Source organism: Amyelois transitella, chromosome 30, assembly GCF_032362555.1.
Source record: "Amyelois transitella isolate CPQ chromosome 30, ilAmyTran1.1, whole genome shotgun sequence".
NCBI lineage: Eukaryota > Metazoa > Arthropoda > Insecta > Lepidoptera > Pyralidae > Amyelois > Amyelois transitella.
The window spans coordinates 1,434,887-1,455,477 of NC_083533.1; the positions used below are offsets into that span (position 1 = coordinate 1,434,887).

The 20,591-nt window shown below is 39.8% G+C and overlaps 2 protein-coding genes across 3 annotated transcripts in view; one reads left to right on the plus strand and one right to left on the minus strand.

Annotated features, from left to right (window-relative positions):
- Positions 1–1,356: 1,356 nt before the first annotated feature.
- On the minus strand, positions 1,357–6,378 carry LOC106142090 (ubiquitin-fold modifier-conjugating enzyme 1). 2 transcript variants are annotated; one of them, XM_060952979.1, is made up of 4 exons: positions 6,190–6,378; positions 3,182–3,313; positions 2,651–2,818; positions 1,357–1,511 (listed from the first exon to the last, which is right to left on the minus strand). In XM_060952979.1, the coding sequence occupies exons 1-4, from the start codon at positions 6,310–6,312 to the stop codon at positions 1,428–1,430; spliced, it is 507 nt and encodes a 168-aa protein (XP_060808962.1). In that variant the 5' UTR covers positions 6,313–6,378; the 3' UTR covers positions 1,357–1,427. The 2 variants fall into 2 exon arrangements, with proteins under 2 accessions (XP_060808962.1, XP_013199171.1); XM_013343717.2 differs by lacking the exon at positions 6,190–6,378 and adding an exon at positions 4,719–4,955.
- Positions 5,954–20,591, plus strand: part of LOC106142077 (uncharacterized) — a 43,150-nt gene continuing 28,512 nt past the window's right edge. The window contains exons 1-16 of the mRNA XM_060952977.1: positions 5,954–6,025; positions 6,818–6,934; positions 7,917–8,043; positions 9,271–9,408; positions 10,372–10,465; positions 11,494–11,643; positions 11,959–12,100; positions 12,942–13,115; positions 14,067–14,199; positions 14,571–14,699; positions 15,077–15,178; positions 15,780–15,907; positions 16,844–16,987; positions 17,731–17,866; positions 18,836–18,931; positions 19,444–19,554. Coding sequence (XP_060808960.1) covers positions 6,009–6,025; positions 6,818–6,934; positions 7,917–8,043; positions 9,271–9,408; positions 10,372–10,465; positions 11,494–11,643; positions 11,959–12,100; positions 12,942–13,115; positions 14,067–14,199; positions 14,571–14,699; positions 15,077–15,178; positions 15,780–15,907; positions 16,844–16,987; positions 17,731–17,866; positions 18,836–18,931; positions 19,444–19,554 — 1,938 coding nt within the window. The 5' untranslated portion in view covers positions 5,954–6,008. The remainder of the gene's footprint in view (positions 6,026–6,817; positions 6,935–7,916; positions 8,044–9,270; positions 9,409–10,371; positions 10,466–11,493; positions 11,644–11,958; positions 12,101–12,941; positions 13,116–14,066; positions 14,200–14,570; positions 14,700–15,076; positions 15,179–15,779; positions 15,908–16,843; positions 16,988–17,730; positions 17,867–18,835; positions 18,932–19,443; positions 19,555–20,591) is intronic.

Consider the following 20,591-nt stretch of genomic DNA (forward strand, 5'->3'; position numbering starts at 1 on the left):
ACATACCAAATTTCATGGTAATCGGTTCAGTAGTTTTTGCGTGAAAGAGTAACAAACATCCATACAAACTTTCGCCTTTATAATAGTAGTAGGATAAAATGTAAAGGTTACTGACCTATCCATAGTGGCGACTTCGGGGCGCCATCTTTTAAATCTTTTGTAAAATTTGACAATTGAGAATGTCGTAAGGCGACTAAGGCTTATATTCTTAGAATTCCTCATTCAACCTGTCACTATTCGAATATCAATTCTATCATTAAGCCAAACAGCTGAACGTGGCCTTTCAGTCTTTTGATGACTGTCGGCTCTGTCTGCCCCGCGGGGGATATTAGACGAGATTATCTTATATATAAAATTCTCGTGTCACAATGTTTGTCCCCGTACTCCTCCGAAACGGCTTTACCGATTTTAACCACATTTTGCATATTCAGTAGGTCTGAGAATCGGTTAACATCTATTTTTCATACCCCTAAGTGTTAGGGGTTGTCCACACTTAAAAATTTTTTTTTTAATTAGAAGCAGCTAGGATATATATATATGTTTCCAGGTGACGCCGCCCCGGGTAACTTTGAGCACATCTACATTGTCTACAATATGCCCGCCCTGCATATGTCCAGAATGCCCAAGATTAATTTAACATCTATAATATATTTATCTCTTAGTAATTAATTAATAAATGTATGAGAAAGCTAATAAATCTATTATTTTCTTGAAATTATTATTAAATATGCCGTTTGGTTCCCGGCACCAATACATAAAAAAAAATCCGACCACTCTATCTCTTTCCCATTCATGTCGTAAAAGGCGACTAAGGGATAGGCTTACAAACTTGGGATTCTTTTTTAGGCGATGAGTTAGCAACCTGTCACTATTTGAATCTCAATTCTGTCATTAAGCTAATTAGCTGAACGTGGCCATTCAGTCTTTTCAAGACTGTTCGCTCTGTCTACCCCGCAAGGGATATAGACGTGATTATATGTATGTATATTTGTAAATTGACGTCCGATAAAAACACTGCAGTGTAGTTTGTTTCACCGCTTCTTCTACACATGCGCTTTGGAAGCGGTAGTAGTTATAATTAGATTTAAATGATGTTACGTCAATAAGTGATACAATTTTGAAAATAAATCTATTCTATTCTTCGTTCACCGAACGTGAATATATATGTATGTATGTTTTCTTGAAATTTGAAGCCAACAACATCAAACATTTTAGTAATGCGATTAGCAAATCTTTATATTAAGATCCAAGACCCAGGCCAATCAGAAAAAGTTAGTTTCTCATCACGACCTGGCCGGGATTCGAACCCGGGACCTTGCGTCACGGACAGCTGATATGGATAAAAATCAAAGAAAATTTATAAAAAATATATATTTATTATATAAATAATAACTCTGTATATACAATTTGTGTGTATGTCTTGTTAATCATTTCGCTTCATCTTTCTCGTGGTAAGTGATCACCCCTTTTTCGATCAAGTCGGGAATTTCAACGGCTAGCCATGGGCCCAACTGAAAAGAAACATCACTACATGAATAAATGATTAATGTCACGTCACGTCTATATCCCATACGGGGTAGACAGAGCCAATAATCCCGAAGACTGAATGGCCACGTTCAGCTGCTCGGATTAATGATGGAATTGACATCCAAATAGTGACAGGTTGCTAGCCCATCGCCTAAAAAAAGGATCGAAATTTTATAAGCCTCTCCCTTAGTCGCCTTTTACGACATCCATGGGAAAGAGATGGAGTGGTCTTATTCTTTTTTTGTATAAGTGCCGGGAACCACACGGCACACGTATGTATGTATGTATGAGCTAATCTCGGAAAGCGTGGATTGTGGGTTCCCGTTTAAAATGTTGGACTAAGTACATACTAGTAATTCTTTATTTAATACTAGCTGTTGCATACGCCTTCCTGAGGAGAATTATATTAATGATAAACATGTGTGGCCCGAGTTTGACATAATGGGCTCTTAAATGCTTGTGCATTTTTGACATGGTGTTGACATAATTTGTACTGTGTGTACATATTTTATCTTTATCTTTATCTTCATCTTTATTTATTTGACGACATATTCGTATTGATATAATTAGTTCTACATTCATTCATGTTTTTTAATGTAGACAATGTGCATTCGTCCACGATTTAGATTTAAGAGATCTATATTTGTAAATTGACGTCCGATGAAAACACTGCAGTGTAGTTTGTTCCACCGCTTCTTCTATAATTAGATTTATGTGATGTGACGTCAATAAGTGATACCCTGTATCCAATTTTAAAAAATAAATCTATTCTATTCTTCGTTCGCCGACAATCTCAAAACATAAAAACTGGCCCCCAGTAGGTATATGTCCCTTGGAGGGGTATGGGGAGAAATTTTTCTATATGGATTTTTAAATTGCATCAAGCCTCACACAATCGATCCGATCGAACAATAGTTTTCGCGTGATGCGAAATACAAACATACGAACAGACAGAAATACTAATAATCATATTTTTGGTCTTATTTCGATATTTGGCGATTTTTGGAACTTTTAAGAACAGAAATTACAGCCATACAGTTGCTTTTCAGTCTTTCCAAGACTGTTGGCTCTGTCTACCCCGTATCGGAATAAACACGTGATAATACATGTATAATATACTCACACCGAGTGCCATAGCGTGTGCTATACCGAATTTGGGCACGTTCCTCGCCCACAAAGGTTTAAAATGGTCCGTGAGACATATCTTGCCTCCACGGTACATCTTAGCTGTCTTTCCGTCTAATCCAGGCAAAGCTAGTTCGGGAGCTGTCGTGGGATATGTTATTGGTATCTGTAATTAACAATAAAAAAAAAAATTAAGACCATCCATGTACATATATCTTATTCCTCCTGGCTTTTAGACATGGTTGCATCCTCACCACTCTGTAGAGGAGCCCGGGGTATGCCTTTTACCATGGATTCAGGATTGAGTGAGTCAGGTTTGTACACGAAGCGACTCCCGTCTGACCTCCGCAGCATTTGCAGGGAAACTTAACACTTATTGGATTGAGACATCTGTATATTTATTGTAAAGTAAGTCTAACTATTATATATACCTCAGATCACACAAAAAGTTAATAGCCCAAGAGACAATAAAGTTTGGCAATGATAGAAAAAAAAAATTGTACTGACAGAAAAGTTAACGTTCACTCACATCAAATTCCAGGTCAAACTCGTACTTCAGCAAGTTGTGGACGTACCAGCACTTGCCAAACCACTTTGTACCAGTTTTATCCGACTCTAACCTGAACCAGTCATTGTCTGCTTCCTTGTTGTTCTGTACATACTGAAATTAATAATACATTAATTAATATTTATTCGAAATCATAGACAAAGAAAAAAAGGCGGACGGAGTATGGCTTAAAAAAAAGTGAAGCATCATTATGGCGGTATTGTATGCATGTGTGAGTGACAGAAAACTTGTCATTTTGTGAGATAATCTTTAAGTAGATATACGACCCCGACCCTCGCCCGATCGCGACCACGACCTAATTCAGTGTCTTCCCCGTGAAGGAACCTCTCCCCTCCTGCCGCCCCGCCCCTGTCCATTCCGACTCCTTCTAGTCTCTAAAAAGAAGTCAAATTACATGTTGTCATCTCGGCCTTTGCAGAAAAAGGAGTGTGTGTCTGAGGCATGTATATATACTATGGGTGCTTCATTTTACCATATACTAAAACTCTGCCTGCCTGTCTTTCTAATATTATGATTACAATTTGAACTTCGAAACTGAACTATGTCGTTTCCAGCACTTTAGAATAAGACCATACTTTCTCATACGATGGATGTCGTAATGTCCAGTGAAAATGCTGCAGTGAGTTTGTTGCAAAGATATAATTACACCGATATAAGAGTATCAGAAACCGCCGAGCTTGCATGAGGAGAGTTATGAATGTGGAAGAAGCGAAGGAAGTATGCAGAGATTGTGACAAGTGGAAAGATCTCTCTGCCTACCCCTCCGGGAAAGAATATGCATGTATGTATATTATTATACTAAAATTGATGACAATAAGCAATACCTTGTATCGTGTTTTGAAAATATATATATTTCTATTTAATGGACAACTAAGTAATAAGCACATTAATTTAATGCATTTGTGAGGAAAACTACATTATGGCAACTGAATGTGAAACCATCATGGTTTGTTTGTTTGTAATATCTTTATTGCATAGAAATTTACACAATAACAAGAAAATAGTACATAGTTATAAGAATCAAATCACTTGCAATGGCCGACTTATCCCATAAGGGATCTCTTCCAGTCAACTGGCAAACAATAAAGGAACTAGATAATTCAGTAAAACCGTAAAAAGTAACACCCCTAAAACTTCAATAACCTACCATTTATTTATTTAAACTTTATGCACGTAAAATGTACAGCAGGTGGACTTAATGCTACAAGGCATTCGAGGAGGGAAAGGTCGGAGTGGGAAGACCTAGACGTACGTATCTTGATCAAATTAAGGACGTCCTGGTAAACGGTCAGGTCAAAAGTACCCGAAACCGCCGAGCATGCATGAAGAGAGTTATGAATGTGGATGAAGCGAAGGAAGTATGTAGAGATCGTAGCAAGAGGAAAGAGGTAGTCTCTGCCTACCCCTCCGGGAAAGAGGCGTGATTTTATGTATGTATGTGTATAATAGTCAAATGACTTTGTTGTGATCCTATTTGATCAAAATAAAACTATTTTACCTTAATTAAAGCTTGGTATTCCTCTTTTAAGCGCGTCACCCATAGTTCCTTATCCCTTGGTCCAGCCTTGGTTTGAAGCAAGGGAATGCTACTAAGTGTCTTTCGGGTGCTCTCGTCTACCATTTTGAACAATTGCTGATCACAGTTTCATATTAATTTGAAGAGAACATAGTAAATTATTTTTTGTAAACAGATGGTTAGTAGTCACTTTTCTAATGACGTCGACGTGTCAACTAATGTTGCCAGGTGAGTTATATAAATAGTTACATAAGTTGGCAAAAGTTGTCTGAAAAAGTTACATGTGGTTGTATAATTTCTTTTAATTTTTTTTCTACGCTTGTAAACCCAATTTATAAATAAATCAGTTTTGTCAAAAATTTAATTTGACTGACAATAGATAAAATAACGAGAGAACGTGAAAAAGAATTGAAAAATATTGTTAGTGTTACAATCTAATTTTACAGTTTTTAAACAAAATGCACACTTGGCAACACTAACAATACAGATTATAACTATTACATATTCTGATTAACGCAAAATTTTTCGCTATAAAAAAAAAATTCATTTATTTTGGACAAAAATAATTCTCGTGTCACAATGTTCGTTCCCGTACTCCTCCGAAACGGCTTGACCGATTCTCATGAAAATTTGTGAGCATATTGAGTATGTAGGTCTAAGATTAGGCTAACATCTATTGTTCATTTCATATCCACATAATGCAATACAACGTTTGCAGGGACAGCTAGTTAAATAATAAAATTCTGGCACTGAATTGCAGCCCTGGCAGGCAACAAAATTATAGAATTCGAAAACAAAATCGACATTTTCAATGAAAGCACGTCACATTAAAAATAAATTAAATGCAAAATCTATGAACATGCGAAGAGTAATGTGGTTGATGTTTTAGTAAAAAATAAAAAATCAAAAAAATTGCAAAAAAAAATATGAAATGGTAAGTTAAAATAAAGGTGTGTTTGCTTAAAACTACAATAATTTACTGGCTTTTGTCCGACGCGTCGTTCCCGTTCGATTTATCAGAAATACGAATAAAATTCTGTTTCAAATATACGTACATAGTTATGTAAGTTCTAGATAAAATCACGCTTCTTGCCCGGAGGGTTAGGCAGAGACTAAATACCTACATTTTTCAACTTATAAGTACTTTAAACTTACAAAAATAATTTCTTTTGTTTCAGTTCTTCAATGGTGTTTTTAGTTTGAATGCGTGGTTGAAGATTTAAAAAAACATATAGAAATATCTCTTGTTGATTTAGTTTATGCGTTATAATAATGGCAGATAAAAAGAAGTAAGTTACTTTTGTTTTAATAATTGCCATAATTTTCGTATTCGGTAATAGGTACGATGTCGATGCGTTTATGCTAACAAAATAATCGCAGGCGCTTGACAAATAGTAAATAAAACAAATGTAATTTATACAAACATACATTGGTATAAATTAAACTAGTTTACCTTAATTAAAGCTTGGTATTCCTCTTTTAAGCGCGTCACCCATAGTTCCTTATCCCTTGGTCCAGCCTTGGTTTGTAGCAAGGGAATGCTACTAAGTGTCTTTCGGGTGCTTTCGTCTACCATTTTCAATAATCGCTGATCACAGTTTCATATTAATTTGAAGAGAACATAGTAAATTATTTTTTGTAAACAGATCTATACCCTTTGCGGGGTAGACATAGCCGATTGTCTTGAAAAACTGAAAGGCCACGTTCAGATGTTTGGCTTAATTGAAATTCAAATAGTGACAGGTTGCTAGCCCATTATCTATTCCAAGTTTAGTAGCTTTACCTTAGTCGCCTTTTACGACATTCTTGGGAAGATATGAAGTTATTCTAATCTAAAGTGCTGGGAACCACGCGGCACCAACAAATTTTACATAAATGAAAAAGATTGTCATAAAATGAGAGGCATAATTATAAGAGTAAAATAATTATATTTTGTTAGGTAACAAAACTTTTAGATTTCCTGACCCTTTCCAATCGAAGGTAGGTATGTATTTTCTGTATGTAATTTGTATGTAATTACTACTAATTATAATTATCATAATCAATTAAAATTAAGTATATACTTTTAAACTTTTCCCCAGAACACAAGCAGGAGGAGATGCTCCCGCGCCGCCCAAGAAAGATGGCCCCAAAGGGAAAGTGGAGATAGTACCGGAACCGGAAGAGCTGAACAAAACTCCCTCCGCTATTGCTAGAGAGTGAGTGACTTTCGTGGTTTCTTGTATCTTCATACTAGAGGCCGCCCGCGACTTCGTCCGCGTGGAAAACCCTATCATAACGTTACAATAAAACCCGCGGGAACTCCGAGATAATAAGTAGCTTGTGTGTTATTCTGGGTCTTCAGCTACCCAAATACTAAATTTCATCGTAATCGGTTCAGCAATATTTTCGTGAAAGAGTAACAAACAACTATACTTACACACATACAAACTTTCGCATTTATATAATATTAGTAGACACACACAAGATCACGTCTATACGTCCCTTGCGGGGTAGACAGAGCCAACAGTCATGAAGAGACTGATATGATAGGCCACATTCAGTTATGTGGCTAAATGATGAAATTGAGAATCAAATAGTGACAGGTTGCTAACTAGCCCATCGCCTAAGAAAAAGAATTCCAAGTTTATAAGCCTATCCTTTAGTCGATTTTAACGACATACGGGAAAGAGATGGAGTGGTCCTATTCTTTTTTCTATTGGTGCCGGGAACCACAAGGCAATCTATACTATACTAAATATTATAAAGCTGAAGATTTCGTTTGTTTGAACGCGCTAATCTCAGGAACTACTGGTTCGAATTAAAAAAATCTTTTTGCGTTGAATAGACCATCTATCGAGGAAGGCTTTAGGCTATATAACATCACGTTACAACTATAAGGAGCAAAGAAATAATGGAATATGTGGGAGGAACGGGGAAAATTATTCATCCTTGAGGGTTTCCCAAAATAACTATTCCACGCGGACGAAGTCGTGGGCGCAGTTAGTATAGTATAAGTACACATACATACATAACTCTCTTCATGCAAGCTCGGCGGTTTCGGGTACTCTTGACCTGACCCTTTACCAGGACGTCCTTAATTTGATCAAGATACGTTCGTCTAGGTCTTCCCACTCCGATAATAATAAGTATAAGTAGATTAGGTCTACCTATATATGTTTAAAACAATTTATCCATCAGGGAGGCGGAATACCGCGCCATGATGAGGAAACAAAAGTTTAAAAGGCGTTGGCCCGAGATCCAGAGACCCAAGTTCAGGACCCGGCCGTGGCACCCCCCGGGACCCCCACAGAGGATGCCCCCTATTGTTAGTGCACCGTTATTTTACATCCCGAGGTAGACAGAGCCAACAGACTCGAAGGGACTGAAAAGATACCGCTGAACATGTTATGCTTATATGTTTGTACATACATACATACATACATATAATCACGTCTATATCCCTTGCGGGGTAGACAGAGCCAACAGTCTTGAAAAGACTGATAGGCCACGTTCAGCTGTTTGGCTTTATGATGGAACTGAGATTCAAATAATGACAGGTTGCTAGCCCATCGCCTAAAAGAAGAATCCTAAGTTTATAAGCCTATCCCTTATTCGCCTTTTACGACATCCATGAGAACGAGATGGAGTGGTCCAATTCTTTTTTTATTGGTGCCGGGAACAACACGGCATATGTTTGTTACCCATTGTTTTACGTTTTTATTCCATACGGTGTAGACAGAGCCAACGGTCTCGTAAAGACTGAAAGGCCGCGTTAAACTGAACGATATGATATGCCTGTTGTTATGTTAGCACCCTATTGTTTTACGTCTTTATCTCTTACAGAGTAGACGTAGCCAACTTAAAAAGACTGAAAGGTTCCACGTTCAGCTGTATGGCTTGATGATGGAATTGAGATTCAAATAGTTTCAGGTTGCTAGCCCATCGCTTTAAAGAAGAATACATACACATACATGTCATCATGTCTATATCCCTTGCGGGGTAGACAGAGCCAACAGTCTTGAAAAGACTGATAGGCCACGTTCAGCTGTTTGGCTTTATGATGGAACTGAGATTCAAATAATGACAGGTTGCTAGCCCATCGCCTAAAAGAACAATCTCAAGTTTATATGCTTTTCCCTTGATTGACTTTAACAATCTGGACGGCAAGAGAAGCAGCTGGCACACACTATGTTTTTTGTTCGCAACCAGACCAGCTTGGAAGCTTAGTGTGTGCGCATATACCCTTAGTCGTCTTACACGACATCCATGTGACAGAGATGGATTGGTCCTATTCTAAATTGTAGAAAACCATATAACGAAATTTTAAAAATATGTTTTTGAAGTAAATTTTTGATATCAAGGAAGTTTAATACGACCCACGACTCTCGCTCATCATACCAAAAAAAAAAAAAAAATTCTTTAATTTCTCAACAATCTTATAGTTAATGTATAAACAGATTCTTCTCTTATTAATCTTACAAAAATGTAGGTAACAACAAAGGCATAGAATCACTTCCAGGCGAAATTTTGTATAATGACATTTCCTCATCAGACGATTGAACTGCCCGAGTTGACAATTCGGAAATGGGTGCCGCCTTACCGCAGACGTAGAAGGCCCAGGCCAAAGAGGCTCAGGATACCAGCTGAAGAGATGACGCAGCCGTTGTATGAGTTTGCCAAGCTGAAGAAGGTAATTCCAACTTTTTCTAGGAGTTAATCTAACCAGGATTATAGCAAGTACTATTATATAGTGCCGTGTGGTTCCCGGCACCAATACAAAAAAGAATAGGACCACTCCATCTCTTTCTCATGGATGTCGTAAAAGGCGACTAAGGGGTAGGCTTACAAAATTGGAATTCTGTCACTATTTGAATCTCAATTCTATCTTAAAGCCAAATAGCTGAACGTGGCCATTCAGTCTTTTCAAGACTGTTGGCTCTGTCTACCTCCGCAAGGGATATAGACGTGACAATATATATGTATGTATGTATGTATATAGCAACATCCTCACCTCTCTGGAGAGGAGACCGCTGTGTGCCATTTGACAACGATCCTGGATTGGGCGAGTCAGGTTTTTATATGAACCGACTCTTTTATGACCACCGCAATCTCAGCAGGGGAATGTAACTTATATTGGATCAGGTTACAAGCTGTATTACATGACTGTGCCGTGTGGTTCCCGGCACCAATACAAAAAAAGAATAGAACCACTCCATCTCTTTCCCATGGATGTCGTAAAAGGCAACTAAGGGGTAGGCTTACAAAATTGGGATTCTTTTTTTAGGCGATGGGCTAGCAACCTGTCACTATTTGAATCTCAATTCTATCATAAAGCCAAATAGCTGAACGTGGCCATTCAGTCTTTTCAAGACTGTTGGCTCTGTCTACCCCGCAAGGGATATAGACGTGACCATATGTATGTAGTATGTATGTTACATGAAATGAAAAGGTCACTAAGTCGTCTGAACTATTAGGACGTAGAACGGGGAACCTGACCCATATTGGATCACGGTAAAGCTGCATTAACTGAATGAACCTATCCCCTTAGTCACATTTGAAGACATCCATAGAAATGAGATAGTGGATGCGTGGTCCTATTTCAAAGTACCGTGAACCACACGGCAGTTACCTGATTGTGAGGATTCCTTTGCAGATATGGCACGGTTTCAGTCAAGTCGAAAGGAATAAGATGATGCTACAAGGCAGTATAGGATGCGATTCTAAAAGATACTCTTCGACTGCTTGTGGTGAGTTTGTTTTTTTTTATAAATACCTAAGCATACTAGTTTTAAAAAACCGTTTTTTTGTGCCGTGCGGTTCCCGGCACCAATACAAAAAAGAATAGGACCACTCCATCTCTTTCCCATGGATGTCGTAAAAGGCGACTAAGGGATAGGTTTACAAACTTGAGATTCTTTTTTAGGCGATGGGCTAGCAACCTGTCATTATTTGAATCTCAATTCTATCATTAAGCCAAATAGCTGAACGTGGCCGTTCAGTCTTTCAAGACTGTTGGCTCTGTCTACCCCGCAAGGGATATAGACGTGACCATAATATGGTCACGTCTATATCTACTACATACGCACATACATACATATTATGTATGTATGTGCGTATGTAGTGTTTAAAAGGCTACTAAGACGACTAGCTCATCGCCTGCCAGATGAATACCAAGTTTATTTGCCTATCCCTTAGTCGCCTTTTACGGCATCCCTGTCAAAGAGATGGAGTGGTCCTATTCTAAAGTGCTGGAAACCACACGGCCTAACACATTAGCCTGGCAAATGACCTTTGGATGAAGCCTCTGTTGGCAAAATAGCTCCATATTCTTCACGCTAAACTCTCCTACTCGAATGCTACCCAAGCCATTAATACGTTTTACAAAGAACTTTAGAAGTGACATACATACATACATACATATAATTACGTCTATATCCCTTGCGGGGTAGACAGAGCCAACAGTCTTGAAAAGACTTATAGGCCACGTTCAGCTGTTTGGCTTTATGATAGAATTGAGATTCAAATAGTGACAGGTTGCCAGCCCATCGCCTAAAAGAAGAATCCCAAGTTTATAAGCCTATCACTTAGTCGCCTTTTACGACATCCATGGAAACGAGATGGAGTGGTCCTATTCTTTTTTTTATTGGTGCCGGGAACCACACGGACTTTAGAAGTGACACTAGTTTATAATACCTACTGAATTAGTGACACTAATTTATAATACTAATTTATAAACTTTTATAAAAATAAATAAATAAATAAACTTTCCCTCCAGGCTCCCAAACGGCGTGTATCGCTGTTGTATGCCGTGCTCTCCTGGAAGAGAAGCCAGCATCGGAGCTGGTGAGGAGGGACGTTGATGAGGCGATCGAAGCGGGCGACAGGTACTACAAGCAGTGCATGGTCGCCATGAAGTGTTACAAAGGTACGTGACACTTGACTGACTGACTGACATAATTATTTTTGCACAGCCGTTTTTGTCAGATTTTCATCCTAACGTCAATTGTGGTTACATCCTAACCTCTCCGGAAAGGAGCCTGGACTCGGTCTTTTGACCAGGATCCTGGGTTGGGTAAGTCACTCCTATGGAAGTAAGATCATGGAATAAGATTTCTATTTTAATTTCCTCCCACCCTGAGGTTGACTGGAAAAGATTGCTTTAGCGATAAGTCAGAACAGAAAGAACAGAGGCGCGAATTTTTATATGTACGAGTATGTACACTGTGGTTATTGGTTTCAGGCAAGCCCCAACTGAACTTGAACCAGCTCCTCACCTCATTCTTCTTCCACGACAACAAGTATACGGTTAAGATGGTAGAAGCTGAGAGGGGACTGCTGGCGAAACATCCTGATAATATCCAGTCTGATCCTGATTTGATGGCGTGCGTAGCTTTGGATAAACTGGTCTTCAAGAGCTTCGCAGAGTCCTTTTGTCTCTGGTGGAATATTTAGAAATGCCATAGTCTAAATCGAGAAATTGGAAATAGGAGTTACAGGCTCTGCTTAGTTTAGACACCAGACTCTTATCAGAAACCCCACATTTTCATGACTTACTAGTTTTGGCAACTTTGTAGTCACGGCTCTATAGATCTTATTCTTAAGATCTACCTTGGCTTACATTTAATTTTCACTCTAGCTACCTGTCTTGTCTCGTAAAAACTCTTTCTCACGAATTAAGACGGGAGCCAATCAGAAAAAGTGATTACCTCATGATCTCTTCTCTTATTTTTCGTTACTTTGTCAATTTTCAGTTAGGTCAGGTCAAGGAGTACTCTTAACTCTAACCGAATAATGTGGAGGAAGCGTAAGAAGTGTGCAGAGATCGTGGCTAATAGGAAGGTATATTCGGGATATATACTCTGTCTAGATATGGGATATATATTCTGCCTTTATTCGAGATAAAGACGTGATGATTGAAAACTTCCTGGCTACTTCTGCACACATCTTATCCACTCACATAGTTATTCTTTTTTACATTCTAGGCTAAAAATAATGCCGTGTGGTTCCCGGCACATTTGAACCACTCCAATCTATTTCCCAGGGATGTCGTATAAAGACTCAAGGAAAGACTTATAAACTTGTGATTCTTCTTGTAGGTAATGGGCTAGTAGCCTGTCATTTCAATCTGAATCCCATCATTAAGCCATACAGCTGAACGTGGCCTTTCAGTCTGTCTACCACGCATGGCATATTGACGTGATTATATATATATATTTCTTCTAGGCTAATGGAAAAGAAGATAGGCTCAACATACATGATGATCCTCTCCATCGGCGGAGAGAAGCACTTTCTCATCTGGGGTCATCCTCCGCCGCCAGAGGCCGGCAGCAGCTGCCGCACTGTCTGCTATATCTTCGACCCACACATGCTGAATGACGTGGGGCAGCCTAACAAGTTGTGAGTATCTTCTTCATCATGCTTAAAAATGCCAACAGTTAATCCCTGTTGCATCCTGACGACTCTGGAGAGAGGAGCTGTGACGTCGTGCCGCTGTGGTCTTCCCTGTTCCCCTCTTCATCCCCCGGGAGCCCTATAAAAGCGCGCACGCGCCCCGCGTCTTCACTTTTGCACTGCTACAGCGCTCATTAACGTTTTAGCCGCCATGATGCACGGCAATACAATGTGCCCCTAGCGCCAACACCATTATTTATGCCAAAACTTTAGAGTTGTGACACATCATTTCGATAAATCAATATGAGAATAAGTTAAGTAGATCTTGCTACTGGATCTCGTGTCTGTATCTAAACCCACGCCCTCTTAAATATTGTTAAACTAGTCCGCTAATAAAGATTGTAGTTATGATATGAATCTTGTAATTATCTCTCATCTCTCTTACCTGCGACGTTTTATCTAAAACGCCAAAGAGTTTCAAGTGTACTTTTGACCACTATCCTGGATTTGACAAGTCGAAGCGACTTCAGTTTGACCTCCGCAACCTATTCAGAATTATGACCCAGCCTAATAAGATGTGAATAACTTAATCCTCCTAGCTTTAGTCTCGGTCACATAATCGCCATTCTGATGAGGAGTTTTGGGTGTGCCCTTGACCGTGATGCCGGCTTGGGTAAATCAGCAAATATTACCGTCGGATCTCGGCAACCTTTGCAGAAGGATCTACTCGTAACCAATATCTGGTCACGATTACCTGGTTGTAGTGGTTTCCTCACGATGAGCTTCGGTTTGTAATCATACCGATTCTCAGAAAAGGGTCATTGGTGGGTCACGACCGCGGTGGGAGTTAAACCTGTGCTCAGCACAGCACAGAACAGCTACCCAACTCAACAGTACAGCTGATAAATTTACAGAAGATGAAGAGAGATAGGATATGAAAGGCTTGTTACCTTCTAGGGGAGGGGCCGGCGCCTTCCTCCGTTACGCTGGGGTCACATCGTTCGTGCTGGACTTTCTGGCCAACTACGGTGATCTGGACTCTGCCAAGAAGGGAACTCCGAAGCCGCCAATCACGTTGACTAACATTGATGTAAGTCTAACTTTGTAGTTGAGACGAGGGTTAGCATATGGAAACTCCGATTTAGAAGCAGTTTCGAGCTGTCTTAAGTTGGTTATTATATTGCGCCGTGTGGTTTCCGGCCCTTAAGATTGAAACCACTCCATCTTTTTCCCATGGTTGTCTTAATAGGCGAGTAAATGATAGGCTCATTATACTCCAGATTCTTCTGAGCAAGCCATAATACGGAGGCAGGTCCTGAAGACCATAAAATTTCGTACATATCGTGTTCCAAACAGGAAAAAATTGTGAAAGCCAATGAAGGGAGAGGCTAATAAACTTTTTTAGGACTATTTTCGGATGCTTCCTCGAATTGTAACTAATAGTAAATGTTTCCTCGTCAGGTAGTACAAAGGGAACCACTATTGAGAGTACCAGATTACAGTCTGGACCTCAAAGCTCTCAAGATCCACTGCAGGAGCGAGTGGGACAGCATGAACATCAACGCTTTGATCGAGAAGAAGAGGAATGAGGTGAGAAAGAGATGAAAATAATGCAGAATAGTTCTATACTTTAGCAAAATAAATAAGCACCTAAATTTGAATTATGTCAGAGGTTTTTAAAAGCAAAATACAAATTAATGTCTATAAGCAATTTGCATAGGTACATATGTACATAATTGTGCCATGTGGTTCCCGGCACCAATAAAAAACAATACTCTTTTCCAGGAATGTCGGCTCATAAACTTGGGATTCATCTTTTAGGCGATGGGCTAGAAACCTGTCGCTATTTGAATTTCAATTCTATTTAATTAACGATATGCCAATTTACAACTTTAAAACTATAAGAATTACTAAATTAAGGCTTTTCTTTTTACATAATTTTCCTGGATATTAAAATCTGGTTACAGGGTCAATACCCCCTGGCCTCCCTCAGCGCCGTGAGCCTGGCGACTTCCAGAGGTACTTCCAGGAGGAAGGTCAGGGATTTCTACCAGAAGACCCCTAAAGAGGTAATGTTGGAGGTTTTATCCTTAAGCTGAACTGAAGCCCTCCGCAAAGGTCTATTGTAGCGACACCTCTACGCCAAAAGTCACAACAGCCAATCACGCGACGCTATCAGCCAATAACAGCGCGTACGCTAAATCGCGCAAGCAAAGATTTCACGGATTGGCGCATCAAAGTTCCAGGCCAAGAAAAAGTTCGTTTCTCATCATGCCTTAGCCGAGATTCGAATATGGGACTTCCGGCCGCCAAATAAATTCAACAGTTATTTAATGTTCCCCACTGTTGGAATAAATAAATAAATATATGTATACGGGACAAATTACACTGATTGAGTTAGCCTCGAAGTAAGTTCGAGACTTGTTGTTATGAGATACTAACTCAACGATACTATATTTTATAATAAATACTTATATACTTATATAGATAAACATCCAAGACCCAGGCCAATCAGAAAAAAATCTTTTCTCATCATGCCCCGGCCGGGATTCGAACCCGGAACCTCCAGTGTCACAGACAAGCGTACTACCGCTGCGCCACAGAGGCCGTCAAATACTGCTCCTAAATCAACGTTGACAAGACATAAAATGTATGTTTCAATCCTATTAGCCACCACCAACTCTCCCCATGGCTCCGGAGAAGGCTCCTGCAAGTCCTACCATGGATCAGATCATGGCAATGCGTGGAGAAGACTTCTTCCTCTACTGCCCCAGAGCTGATGGACATAATTACGGCAGGTGAGCATGCGCCGTGTGGTTTCCGCCGCTTTTAGAATAGAACCACTTCATATCCCATGGATGTCGTAAAAAATGATGGGCTTAAAAGCTTGGGATTTCTTTTGTAGGCGACAGGCTAGCGACCTATAACTATTTGAATCTCAATTCCATGGCTGAACGTAGCTTTTCAGTCTTTTCAGGCACTATTTACCCCGCAAGGGATATAGACGTGACTAGCTGTGCCCGCAACTTGGTCCGCGTGGAATAGTTATTTTGTAGAAGGTCTTTAAACATCTACCTACTAAATTGGCTTTTTTTAAATCAAAGTTTGCCGTGTGGTTCCCGGCACCAATAGAAAAAAGAATAGGACCACTCCATCTCTTTCCCATGGATGTCGTAAAAGGCGACTAAGGGGTAGGCTTATAAACTTGGGATTCTTCTTTTAGGCGATGGGATAGCAACCTGTCACTATTGGAATCTCAATTCTATCTTAAAGCCAAATAGCTGAACGTGGCCTATCAGTCTTTACAAGACTGTTGGCTCTGTCTAACCCGCAAGGGATATAGACGTGATTATATGTATGTAAAGTATACCTATGTATAATATGGTAAACCTAAAAAGGGTCTTTGGGTTCTAGCCAACGGTCAAAAATGCTATCGAAAGCCTTCATTCTGGTTAGAGTTCTTAAACCGCCTTCAAAAAGCCATATGTATGTATATTTGTCCACGATTTGCTCTCGTTTCGTTGAACCGATTTTGATGTTATATTTTAGAAAGTGTTTATTTTCCACAATTAGGGATAGGTTTTAAAAGGACTTCAAAAAAGGAGGATATCGATTGGAGGCTCTTCTTCTTTTTTTTTTAAATTTGATTTTCTTGCCATTTTGAGTTCTACCGGCTCCTTGAAGTCAAAGACGATCGCAGACAGAATTTCTCCAAACTTTAAATTGATTTTTAGAGACGACATGATCCCGTCTCCCAAAGAGGAGGTCTTGGTGCACAGTCCAGTGGAGATTGCTGACAAGAACTTCCACTCTCAGTTCCAGCAGCTGGACGCTGGCAAGTGGATATTGAGGGGGACCAGGCATATGGCCAGTTATAGGTAAGATTTCTTTCAAAATTTGGTGAAGATATAGAAATAAATCATTTTGTTCTGTGATATGCCGTGTCGTTACCGGCACCAATAAAAAAAAAGAATAGGACCACTCCATCTCGTTCCCATGGATGTCGTAAAAGGCGAGTAAGAGATAGGCTTATAAACTTGGGATTCTTCTTTTAGGCGATGGGCTAGCAACCCGTCACTACTTGAATCTCAATTCTATCATTAAGCCAAACAGCTGAACGTGGCCTATCAGTCTTTTCAAGACTGTTGGCTCTGTCTTCCCCTCAAGGAGTATAAACGTGATTATATGTATGTATCACTCTTACCTGCGACGTTTTACTTAAAGGAAACAGTTCACATAATTGAAACAGTTTGTTTAGTGATAGGACATTGTTTCTCAGTGGTCGATTGCAAAAGGTATCAGACTGGATAGTGTCCAATTCAAAGAAGCCCAGGTTCAAATCCCACTGCAGACATCAATGATATTTTTCAGGGTTATACAACATAAGTTGATTGGTAACTGATGGTTTTACAATGTATCGAAACAGTCAGCGTATTCATGAAACTGAATCGTGACCAAGGTGTTGAATTTCTTAGTAGAATCAGGGCTGTCAGACGGTCTACTAATAATCTGACTTCTCCACTTCTAAGCACGCATAAAACTTATCAACGTTTCTATTCAATGTGGACCTAATCAGGACAATAGGTTGACGATAAGGAATTAGTATGAGTAATTGCAACAGGTACCAAACCTTCAAGACCTACACGGCTGTACCATGCTGCGTGGTCGCAATAGCGATGCTCAGGAGATTAAGAGCTAGGGGCTGGAATGAGGACACAATTGACGAAACCCTGGATTTAGGTTATAACCTGTACAGGGTGAGTTTCTTCTTGTTCAGCCGTTTACATCTTGTTGAATGTACATACATACATACATATGGTCACGTCTATATCCCTTGCGGGGTAGACGGAGCCAACAGTCTTGAAAACGCTGAATGGCCACATTCAGCTATTTGGCTTAATGATATAATTGAGATTGAAATAGTGACAGGTTGCTAGCCCATCGCCTAAAAAAGAATCCCAAGTTTGTAAGCCTATCTCTTAGTCGGCTTTTACGACATCCACGGGAAAGAGATGGAGTGGTCCTATTCATTTTTGTATTGGTGCCGGGAACCACACGGCACAAACAACCATACTGAATGTAGGTTCTTCTTAATCGGTTACTCATTACTGAGTATCGTGACTCCTGACTCTGTCAACCAACAGTTTCCACTGGTTGCGATCCGTCGCTTGGTGTAGCGTGGCGCTGATCAGTGTTACCAAGAGAGAGATCTGATCCGACTATCGTTTTGGACTACGGCCTCTAGGCCTTTTTCCTAGAATGTAGGTTAATGCGATTTAAAATGATATCAGATCATCACCATCAGATACATTTAGTCATAAATCATGCCTCTTTCTCTATTTGTGCCGTGTGGTTTCCGGCATTTTGAATAGAACCACTCCATATCTTTCCCATGGATGTTGTAAGAGGCGACTAAGGGATAGGCTTATTAACTTGGGATTCCGCTTGTAGGCGATGGGTTAGCAACCTGTCGCTGTTTGAATCTCAATTCCATCATTAAGCCATACAGCTGAACGTGGCCTATCAGTCTTTTAAGATTGCTGGTTCTGTCTACCCTGCAAGGGATAAAGATGTGATCATATGAATCAATGAATTAATGGAACAGATAGAATAGACCTTTAGACATACTTTTTATATAAAAATACTTACGGGAGCGAAGCCCGCGCGAAAACTAGTAAAGTACAAAAGTTTGGAAACTCCATGAAACTTCAATTCATTTATCACAGGAGTCTCTAGTAGAACGAGGTGGTCCCATTCGTCGTCTTGTCCTGGGCGAGCTGAAGGACTGCTTCAGGATACGTGACAAGGAATACTGTCCTAAGGTGAGGTTACGAGGTTCAGGAGCAAGAAGTTATTCCTGGAGGAATAACTTCTTCCTCCTGGCTTTAGTCCCGGTTGCATCCTCACTACTCTGGAGAGGAGCCCGGGGTATGCCTTCGACCATGGACCCAGGATTGGGCGAATCAGGTTTTTACACGAAGCGACTCTCGTCTGACCTCAGCGACTTTCGCAGAGGAACCTAATCCGTATTGTATCGATCATAGTAACACATCCAGTTGCCTAATAATGCAGGTTTTGTCACGTTGTTTTTCCCTTACCATAAGGGCGTTGGTTAGTATTCAACTAATGTTCACAACTTCGAAAACAGTCATTGGTACATGGCTTAGGTGAAATTCGAACCTGTGCCTATTTGCGCCATAGGAATTTTAACCGGGCACCTTACGGATACCATCACCTACCATCTCTTTTGAAGAAATAACTCTTTTAGTTAAATGGTTAAGTTATTTCTTCAGAGGAGACTGATGTTTATGAGATATTAGTTTTATTCCAACAGCGTCGCGGTATAGCAGTCTGGGGTAAGCTAGTCTCCAACAATCCAAAAGTCTTCGACGTATGCAGAGGCATAGAAGCTTTTTTCAAGGAAGCTGATAGCGGTATACTTCAGGTCAGTAATATGTTTAATATAAATATACAAGGGACTAATTACACAGATTGAGTTAGCCTCGAAGTAAGTTCGAGACTTGTGTTACGAGATACTAACTCAACGATGTTATATTTTATAATAAATACTTATAAAGATAAAGAGCCAAGACCCAGGCCAATCAGAGAAAGTTCTTTTCTCATCATACTCTGAACGAGATTCAAACCAGGGACCTACTGTGTCACAGACAAGCGTATACTACCGCTGCGCCACAGAGGCCGTTAAAATTGCCCTAGATAACGCTGTGAGAAGATGAAGTACCAGGAATTATCTGCCACCAGATGTCTGACAAAGAAATGGTTCATTGTAGAAAAAAGTGATAAACTTATAGTGGCAGACTATCAATCAAGAGATTGGGGTGATACCATGACCACGATTTTGAAGTACGTCAAGTGATTACGCGAAAGGTTACCATTTGGTGTCAATTTTGAAGATCGTACCATTCTGTTCCTTGAAGGGGAGGCTAGCCTCGAAGGGTTAAGTGCTTAGGTACTCGTATTTTGTAGCTTGTATCTTTATGACAAAAACTTATATTTTAGATATAATTTAAATCTAATTGTGCTAAAATCTAAATCCAGTTTGTTTTCTGTCTGTGTCTGTGTCCGAGTGGTTCCCGGCACCAATAATAAAAATGAACAGGGCCACTCCATCTCGTTCCCATGGATATCGTAAAAGGTGACTAAGGGATAGGCTTATAAACTTGGTATTCTTCTTTTAGGCGATGTCGTAGCAACCTGTCACTGTTTAGATCTCAATTCTATTATTATTAAGCCATACGGCGGAACGTTACAAATCAGTCTTATCAAGACTGTTAGCTCTGTCTAACACCGCAAAGGATATAGACGTGATTATATGTACGTATGTTACCTCTTCTGATATCCGTGGGAGAGTTGGAATGGTCCTATTCTGAAGCATCTGGAATCATAAGCCAGGGTCCATCTCTATGGCTCTCATTGGCTCCAGAGCCAATAAATGAGAATTACATTTCAGGTCAAACAGCT

Bases quoted from the DNA above. Each gene is read 5' to 3' on its own strand.
- LOC106142090 (XM_060952979.1), bottom strand. From the start codon at position 6,312: ATGGTAGACGAAAGCACCCGAAAGACACTTAGTAGCATTCCCTTGCTA. The intron at 3,314-6,189 runs GTAAACTAGTTT...TATTAATTTCAG, and splicing joins AATACCAAGCTTTAATTAAG to TATGTACAGAACAACAAGGA. The intron at 1,512-2,650 runs GTGAGTATATTA...GTTTCTTTTCAG, and splicing joins CACACGCTATGGCACTCGGT to TTGGGCCCATGGCTAGCCGT.